Genomic DNA, 9,689 nt, shown 5'->3' on the forward strand with positions numbered 1-9,689 from the left:
CGCAACGCGTAAAATGACAGTATAAGTTATTATAATCCGTAATTATGTCCCCACTGGATGCTACAGATGCCTTGTTTATAATGGGTTTTATTGGTTTTGTCTCGTCGTGCATCAAAGGCATCACAGTATGGTGAGGGGCGTAACATTTCCGTCACACGCTTGAGGTATTCGGCCAATCACAACGCACTGGATAGCTGGCCAATCAGAGCACACCTCGCTTTTCAGACCAATGAACTTTGTAAAAATCAGAAAGGCGGGGCATAGAGGAGAAACAATAATGTACAGTATGTGGAAAATAATGTGTTTTTTGAACCTTAAACTGCATAAACACATTTCATTACACCAAATACACAAAATAATGTTCTTTTTAGCAACGTCATATGACCCCTTTAAAAGGATAATTTTGTGTTCCATGAAAAAATAACTGTTTTATGTTTGTAATGGCATAAGAATCAGTGGCATGCACAGACCTCCTGAGGGGCAGGGGACAAGCGACGTTACGAGGGCACAATTGCGGTCCGGGGGCACATAGACCAGATCGAAAGGGCACTTTAGCATCGGCGATTAAAAGGGCAGCCCCGCCCCCCCGTGCACACCACTGAAGAATGAGTAAATAATGTCAGAATTGTCAATTTGGCTGACTATTTGTTTACGGTTACATTTAAACGTACTAGCTAGTCACATGAGGTACAGTAGTTTCATAGAATGATTTACCATAAACTTGTTAAAATGTGCTCAAAAAGCACTGGATTGACTGATTTACTAAAGTCAGAAGTATGCAATAGCTGCAGTGTTCCTAAGTTTCCTCCTGGTGTGATCTCTGTACAGGTCGTCTCTCTGGGATTGTGCCACCTGGGCCTAGTCCTTCTCTTCTGGCTTCACTGCAGTCCCTTGTTGAACACAATGATCACATGCTCCTCCCTCATTCCTTACACCAGGTGTGTGCACTGAGAGTTTGAAAAGGTTACTCTCAAATAAAGCCCATAGCCAAAACAAAAACTGGCATGAAAAGACCTGGTTGTCTTTTAATAAAAGTGTGCATACGTGTTTTTCTCTCTGCATCCGTCATCAGATACACCTAGATTGTTAATAAAATAGAAGGATGACGCAGTCTATACTGTTACCTGATAAATGTTCATGTGTATTCTGTGGACTAATAAACTACACAAATTTCCACAGGGTAGCAAGATTACTTTTGTTTGGGATATTTTAAGGAAATAAAAGCTTTCTGTGGAAACGGTATAAAATAATTAAGAAGGTCATTTGGAATTTTTATAGGAAACTCATGCAATTCTGAGTTTATATTTTCCAATTTGTAAATTGTAAAAAAAAAAAAAATTCATGGCAGTAACAAAAAAAAACAGAATTTCAGAATGTAAACTCAGAATTGAGAGAAAAAAATGTGAGAATTGCAAAATATAAACTCAGAATTCTGAGAAAAAAAATCAGAACTGAGATATAAACTCAGAATTGCGAGATGTAAAGTCTGAGTTTATATCTTGAGATTACGAGAAAAAAATTTGTGAGATAAAAAGTAATTACTTTTTTTTTTATCCTGTGTCAGAAACAAGCTTCTATATCTTTCTGTTTAAACTGCCTCAATAAATTCAGCCAAAACATGATATAAGTAGTACAAAAATGAACTATTCTGGTTTTTCTGTATTTTGTCAGCATTTCCGGGCATCCAAATAAGCTTCAACAATTATTAACTAAACACCATGCACATTTATAATCAGATCTGTCAACAAGACAAACTACCGAAATGTGCTCACTGGAGTTGTTTTTTCAATCTCCCTGTAGAGTTATAACAGGGGGAGCAAATTGCTTCTCAATGAGATTATTATAGTTAGATAAAATCAAGAGTACAGTAGAAAACAATTCATTTTCCTGTCTTACACTAAATATAGACAATCCATGTAAGAGAATTCATTAGATGGGCAAAGATAGAGCAGTTATTTCTTGCACGTGACTTTCCTCATTCACACTCACTGTCAGACCCATTCACATGTTCATGCAGTACCGTCCCTTTAAAGATGCTCTTCACTACAACTAATGAAATCAAGACTCTGGATTCAGATCTAACAGGAAGTAGACTTTGATCGACCAGCTGAGAGTGTTTTAACAGAACACTTGATGAAACTGTCTTTGGAAGATAAATGTGGTAAGGAGATGTAATATTTAACTTGCTGATATTTGCCTTCCATTACAGATAGCGGAGGGCTACTTCCTTGAAAAGGACTGTATCCTTTTTTGAATGTAAATCCACCCCTGTATTTCTCCTGGTTTCTGTCTGTTTCCTCTCTGACTTTCCTTTACTATCACTAAATGGTCCCTGTTGATGCTGCTGTCATAGTGACCAGGGTAAGCGTAATCAAGAGTCTCATTAGGGTGTGTCTTTCCATGTTGACTTGTAGGGTGTTGCACAAAAGGAAGGATGTTGATAGATTTTTAAGTAATTTGAAACAGTGAAAGAAAGATTTATTTTATAATTGTCATCATATGGTCTTCCTTTTTTTTTTAAAGAAGTATCTCATATTCACCAAGGTTGAATTATTTGATTAAAAACACAGGAAAAACAGTAATATAATTGTAAAATATTAAATTTTTATATAACTGCTTTCAATTTTATATAGTTTAAAATGTACTTCATTCCTTTCATGGCAAAGCTGAATTTTCAGCAGCCATTACTCTAGTCTTTAGTGTCACATAATCGTTCAGAAATCATTATGATATGCTGATTTGGTGCTCAAGAAACATTTCTTATTATTAACAACGTTGAAAATTGTTGTACTACTTAAGGGGAGACACTGCAGGCAAAAACAGATATCTAAACCTAACATTTTAGAAAACTTGTAATACAAAAAATTTTGGCAATTATCAATGTAATCAATCAGCTGGGTAAGTAAGGTGATAACTATTAGTTATTTTTTTACCCAATTCACCTGCAGTGTCTCGCCTTAATATTTTTGTGGAAACCATGATACATTTTTTTTAATTCTTTGATGAATAGAAAGTTCATAAGAGCAGCATTTATTTGAAATGGAAATATTTTGCAACATTATAAATGTCTTTACTGACACTTTTGGTCAATTTAATGCATCCTTGCTGAATAAAAGTATGCATTTCTTTAAAAAAAAAAAACTAATCTTTGAAAAGGATATATATAGAATATGGATACACACACACACACACTTTTAAGTGTTGGTTTCTTTAAGCATCGAGCATTTCAGATCAGTGGGCAGTGGAGTTTCTTCATCTGGAGAAGCTTTATCATGAAAGACTGCTGTCTAATCTGGCCTCCATACAAGATAAATGGGGTAAGGATGCCAGATGATTATGGATAATAATATGAAAAAATATTTCCTGAAATAACTTTAACCAGGGGAGGTTACATTGTTTACATGTGAGGGAATTTCCTGAAGCATTGTTTTATCTTGTAAGGATGAGACTCCTTTTGTAAATAGGACAAATGCTAGTTTCATCCTTCATAACTAAACAGAAGTGGAATGGTTTGAGCTCAGGAAATTGCTCATTTCCTAACTGCACTTCATTGCCCAGACCACATGTGACTCTGTTACTTAACCAGTATCACTGAAGTACAGAGGTCAGACTCTCCCTTCTTATTTGATTAACTGGCAACAAGACCTGACTGTGGACTGTAGCTTTTTTGGTACGAAATATTAGGAACTGAGAATAGCATGTATGTTTTTAGATTGCTTTCACATATTCTATGAGTAGGTAAATGCATGGGAGACTATGAGACACAGTCAAAATGATTCAAAGACTCAAATCCATATGTTTGGTTTCAGAGTCCCAGAGGACAATCAGCGTGCAAACTGAAAGTAACTCTCCTTTAAACTCGAATGGAACTGACAGAGAGAGAGAGCATATGGAACTGTTGAGTCATATCTGCAAAACACACCAGAGGTGAGACTGTGTGCAGACAAGGACTGTCCAAGCAAGTAGAAAATAATAATAATAGCATTTTTTTCCTTCCCTAAAATATTTATTCCTGACAAAACCAGGCCTCATCAAGCCCCATCAATTTAAACAGATTTATAGGGGAAACATAAAAAAATTAGATGTATGTACTTTTCCTTATTTTCACGTTTTACTTTACTTAATTTTTACTTAATATATATATATATATATATATACATACATATATATATACACAAATTAAAGTGACGTGGCCAAGTATGGTTACCCATACTAGGAATTAGTGCTCTGCGTTTAACCCATCCTAAGTCCTAAGTGCACACACACACAGCAGTGAACACACACACCCAGAGCAGTGGGCAGCCATTTATGCTGCGGCGCCCGGGGAGCAGTTGGGGGTTCAGTGCCTTGCTCAAGGGCACCTCAGTCGTGGTACTGAAGGTGGAAGAGAGCGCTGTACATTCACTCCCCCCACCTACAATTCCTGCCGGACTTGAGACTCGAACTCGCAACCTTTGGGTTATGAGTCCGACTCTCTAACCATTAGGCCACGACTTCCCCCCCATGTTTTTTTTTAATTTTATTTTTTTATTAAAAATTAAACATTTAGATGTGCATATTATATTACATAGAAAATTGAATTCTACTTCTCCTTTTTCAGACCTAACCTCTCTTTGGAAAAGGTAAAACATTGCACTTGTTTTATTAGCCACCTATGCAGTTTATGTTTTTGTGAGTCTGATTAAAGCCGTCTGTTATTGCAGAACATGGACGACATAAAACTACACAACTGCCCAAGCCTCGTGTCAAAACACAGAAGATCAAAACAAGAACAAGCTTCAGTGAACTCAACCGAGAGAGAGAACCGGGCGGAGGACTGCTCATGGCCAGAAGCTGAACAGGAGCCAGAAGAGGACTGTGAATTGAATGAGGAGGAGGAGGAGGAGGAGGAAGAAGAGGATGAGGAAGGTCTTGAGGAGGATGAGTGCTGGAATGACGAGCTGCAGGATGACACAGTCGTTGACGGCCAAGTTCCTGCGGATGAGCTGGCCAGCCTTATTCAGGTAGAAGAGGTAAGACGCTGTAGGAGTGATGTTAATCTCTTACATGTTACCATCTGCCCTTAGAAAAACTAAGCATGCTGAGACACCATCCGTCTGCTGCAGTCTTTCCAAACCATCCGCTTACTGAACGATTTGTATTCCTCAGGGCCTAAGTATGCAATGTATTAATCTGGGTCCTCAAATTGAATTTATATGACTTTGTAAAAGGTCAAGTGGGACTTTCTTCCAATTCTCAGGCCACATTTCTTAGCCACAGGGTTTCTCTGCTTTGTGAAAGTAAAATAGCGTGATGTCATCCACAGCATTATGGCAGCCAGCTGCAGGAATTTTATAAAGAAGCGTTCAGGGAGTGTATGGTTTCCCAAAGCTATTGGGTGTGGTCGTCTTAAATAACAGTCCAACTGCATAAACCTTTTCCAGAGCTGCGTCAGACGCGCACTGTGTCAGAAAGAGTTCCTGACTTTTTCAATCAACACACACGACAGCTAAATGATGCATTACATGATTTGTTTGTTTGTTGTACACTATTATTTTATAGTGATTTGAAGACTCTGCAATTTTGTTTCGGCCTCTGATTTGACTTGAAAAGCAAAAACAAACAACAAAATAATTTTTACATCATGACATACTATGAGCCATATTAGAAAAACAAACATGTAAACGTTAAAAAAAACCATGTAAATGACAGGATTTTCATTTTTATATCAACTATCCTTTGTGAAAAATAAGTGTGCTGAAATGAATTGAATTTGCACTTGTAGTGTGCTTCAAATCTTAAAAGTATATTTAAAAAATATGAAATACATAAAAGAAATAAAAAGGCTACATTAGTGTACTTAAAGCGAGTACACGTTCATGACTTTCTTGCACTGAAGGACTCTTTTAAAAAGTGCACTTTGTAATGATGTTAAATTATTTTTTTTCATATCACTATGGTTTATTCATCTTTTGTCATGCTTTACATAAGTACACTTGTTTTGATTTTAGAAAAAAATATGAAATTACATAAAGATGTGCTTTAAAAAGCACTGTTCAAATCAAATATGTTTTATATATATATGGCGTAAAATAATAAACTAGTACATTTTCATGTAATTGTAAATAACTTGCCGTTTTCTGTCTGAAAATATTACATTTAGTTTGCGCTTGTATAATTTCCATAAAAATGCTCTTTAAAAGTGCACTTATTTTTCCCAAGGCTGTTGCACATACTGACCCCTTGTGGTCACTGGCTGTTATTACATTATTTGCTATGAATGTGTTCTTAAAAATCATATTGTACAGTCTATTTGAAGCATTTTCATACTTTATTTCTGATATTTCTGTAGAGGTTTCCCTCAGACGGCTTAGTGTCTATTTTAAAGAAGAGAGTCTGCGCCAGGGAAACAGAGAAAGCCTCGCTGCTAAAAGACTCAATCAAACGCAGAGTCCGCTTTAGAGAGCCAGGCGATGCTTTCGATCAAGGTACGATTGTAAGCATATATTCAGACAGGGCCTTTATGTATTCAGATTTCTGTTCTGCATTAATGTGAGACTGATCAAAGCTCATCTTTCTCATGCATACAGACGAGTCGGCCCGAAACTCTTGCCTCATCCTTCTCGTCTTGTGTCTGGTTACTGTGGTGATTAGCATGGGTGGGACTGCTCTTTATTGTCTCGTTGGAGGGGCGTACTCAAACGTGTGTGCTGACTTCTCGCAAAACGTGGACTTTTACTTTGGACCTGTACGACGAGGAATGGACGCTCTCGCACAGTGGCTCTCTTCTGATGCATCATAGCAGCTATTTTATGCAGTGGAACTATTTCTTCATATTATCATTTCCAATGATTAACAACAGTATTCCTCTTGAGATAATATGCACTAATGCACATTACCAGACGGGCCTTAATAAATGTTGCTTTAGTGAGTCACACAGGGCTTCCTAATGCATAAATACATTTGTATAATGTATTTAATATTGGTACAAAAACAGGTTATTACAGATAATCCTTATATAACACTTATTATAGATAATCTTAATATACTGTACCACTGCCATTCTTTGAATCAGTAACTATACATGCATTGAAATAACTGCCTATGCAGCCAGCGATATTGTTTTTTGTACATTTTAGTACTCCAAGACACTATATTCCATGCTTATCTTTGTATTTATGCTTTTATTTTGACTTGGCACTTTTCATTGGTGCTATAATCACTGAAATTCATACAGTATGAACAAAAATAAGCATAAATGGATGTATGTTGAAGGAATAGTTCACTCAAAAATGAAAATTGGCTCATAATTTACTTAGCTTAAGGCCATCCGAGATGTAGATGAGTTTGTTTCTTCATCAGAACAGATTTGGAGAAATGTAGCATTACATCACTTGCACACTAATGTAACATCTGAAGTGAATGGGTGCCGTCAGAATGAGAGTCCAAACAGCTGATAAAAACATCACAATAATCCACAAGAAATTCAGATCAATCCATCTTGATAAATGAAAAGCTACGTTTATAAGAAACAAATCCATCAGTCAGGAGTTTTAATTTTAAACAACAAATATTAACCAAGAAAGCAATATTATGGATAGACGACTCAAATTTTAACCGGCAGCAACTGTTTGAAGTTACAAACGTCTTTATGATGAATTTGTTTATTACAAACACAGCTTTTCACTTCACAAGACATTAATTAATGGACTGGAAGTGATCCTTTACTGTAGAGGATCCACTGTAATGCTACATTTCTCCAAATCTATACTGATGAAGAGACAAACTCATTTACATCAACATTTTTGGGTGCATTATTGCTTTAACTATGGGATATTAACTTATCAAAATGGCTTTATTATTAACATAGAACATGAACAGGTTGAATAATAACGATGATCGATTGTTCTGACTTGATGTCAGTTAATCGTTGCTCCAACACTTAGTCAGCAGGTACAAAATATAAAATGTTATAATTGTAGTATTGCACAGTATAAAAGACAGCAATCAATCAGTTTATTTTAATTACAAATATGATTTGTGTTCAGCAGTCAAAATGAGTGTGAGTTTTTGTGGAATATTTTAAATATTTTAATATGCTCAGAACCAGAAACCTGTTTCGTTGTATGCTCTTTTTTCTTTCCCAAGTAGTATACATGATCTCTGAATTATGACTAGAAATGTGTTTTTTATATTTAGAAAGTGGTTTATGGTTTATCCTGTAGCTCTGTCTATAATAATATTGGATTGGTCCTCTGAATGGAAGAAAAGATGACGCAGCAGGAAATGGAATTGGCACACATAATAAAACCTATGGTGAAGTAGGAGCATTTCTCTTTGGAAACCCACAGACTGACTCATAGCTAATTTCATTTCAGAATCCAATAACAACTTCTCTGACAGTTGAAGCATTAAGATGCACAAAGCAAAAAATATTAGTGACACAGGCCTGATCAAGAGGCAGTGTCATGATCATGATTGCCTTGCCAAATGAACAATATGATTGAATTTGAACATGCAACTGTAATGCAAAGTATGTATTGAAATCATTCAAATTGCTTAATTACATTTTTAAATATGTGAATCGTAACATACAGTGGGGGCCAAAGGTCTGAAACATTAACACCAAATTATTGGTGTTATTGGCAGACATATTAATAATTTGTAATAAAAAATGTATTCATAAATAGAAAATTGTGTTAAACTGTAGAAAAATGATAAATAGAAGAATTTTTATAAGGGGTCTGACTTTTAAATTTGACTGATGTCTTCAAAACAGTGTTAATTCAGTCACTAACAAGCTGTGATCTTACAATTTATCAACTGACATTCAAATGTAATTTATTGCTAGGTATATGCATATGTTTGCTTTCATATATAATATGTTAATGGTCACAAAATATACTTGTACCCTCCTCTGTGTAACTGTTGTGGTAATATCACCTTTCCAGCACGAGATGTCTCTCTACTTCAATGTGTGACAGTTTCTGGAATCTTCACCCACGAACAGTTGGATTTATGGTTGAGCTACACTTATCAGAAACACAATCTGATCCACTAAACGCCTGTATTGTGCACGGACACTGTACAGTGACAGCAGAGAGAGAGGAGCAGCAGCGGTCGCTCTGACCTCGTCTGTGTTTGCCTCGCACGCGGATCACACTCACAATGGCGACGCTCACAACGTCAAGCAAAAGACCGTACCATATCATAGTGTTCGGAGCGACCGGTTTTACCGGCCAGTTTGTAGTGGAGGAGGTTGCGCGGACGTGTAACGAGGGTCCAGGAGGGACTTTTCAATGGGCTGTAGCCTGACGAAACCGCGACCGACTGGAAAAAACACTCATTCAGGCAGCTGACGCTCTGCGTACGTGTTTGACTCTGTACATTTGGACTTTGAAGTTTTTGTTATTGTACTTTAAATTGAAGTGCCCATGCCACACATAATATACATATACTGAATTGCAGAATATATAGAACGGAAATAGAATAAAAAAATAATAGAACCGAATAGTAACTCTATTTATAAGCAGCGCCACAATGTACATATGTTGTACATGTGTAATTACAATGTAATTATTTTAGACATAGCCTACGTGTGACTTTGTAGCATAATAATAAAATGTGTCATGGTACCCTAAAATACCACATATGTTATTCTATAGTGTCAAATGCGATATATATATATATATGTGAGTGTGTGTGTGTGT

The 9,689-nt window shown here is 36.3% G+C and overlaps 2 protein-coding genes across 2 annotated transcripts in view; both read left to right on the forward strand.

Annotated features, from left to right (window-relative positions):
- LOC107732406 (consortin-like) overlaps positions 1–7,306 on the forward strand; it is a 12,138-nt gene extending 4,832 nt beyond the window's left edge. The window contains exons 3-10 of the mRNA XM_016543727.1: positions 829–938; positions 2,210–2,240; positions 3,231–3,317; positions 3,810–3,927; positions 4,601–4,622; positions 4,704–5,012; positions 6,332–6,467; positions 6,570–7,306. Coding sequence (XP_016399213.1) covers positions 829–938; positions 2,210–2,240; positions 3,231–3,317; positions 3,810–3,927; positions 4,601–4,622; positions 4,704–5,012; positions 6,332–6,467; positions 6,570–6,781 — 1,025 coding nt within the window. The 3' untranslated portion in view covers positions 6,782–7,306. The remainder of the gene's footprint in view (positions 1–828; positions 939–2,209; positions 2,241–3,230; positions 3,318–3,809; positions 3,928–4,600; positions 4,623–4,703; positions 5,013–6,331; positions 6,468–6,569) is intronic.
- Positions 7,307–7,403: 97 nt separating this feature from the next.
- LOC107732407 (saccharopine dehydrogenase-like oxidoreductase) overlaps positions 7,404–9,689 on the forward strand; it is a 12,063-nt gene continuing 9,777 nt past the window's right edge. Inside the window, 1 exon segment of the mRNA XM_074560150.1 lies at positions 7,404–9,346. Coding sequence (XP_074416251.1) covers positions 9,148–9,346 — 199 coding nt within the window. The 5' untranslated portion in view covers positions 7,404–9,147.

This window comes from Sinocyclocheilus rhinocerous, unplaced genomic scaffold, assembly GCF_001515625.1.
Source record: "Sinocyclocheilus rhinocerous isolate Xijiao unplaced genomic scaffold, SAMN03320098_v1.1 scaffold68, whole genome shotgun sequence".
NCBI classification, from domain to species: Eukaryota; Metazoa; Chordata; class Actinopteri; order Cypriniformes; family Cyprinidae; genus Sinocyclocheilus; species Sinocyclocheilus rhinocerous.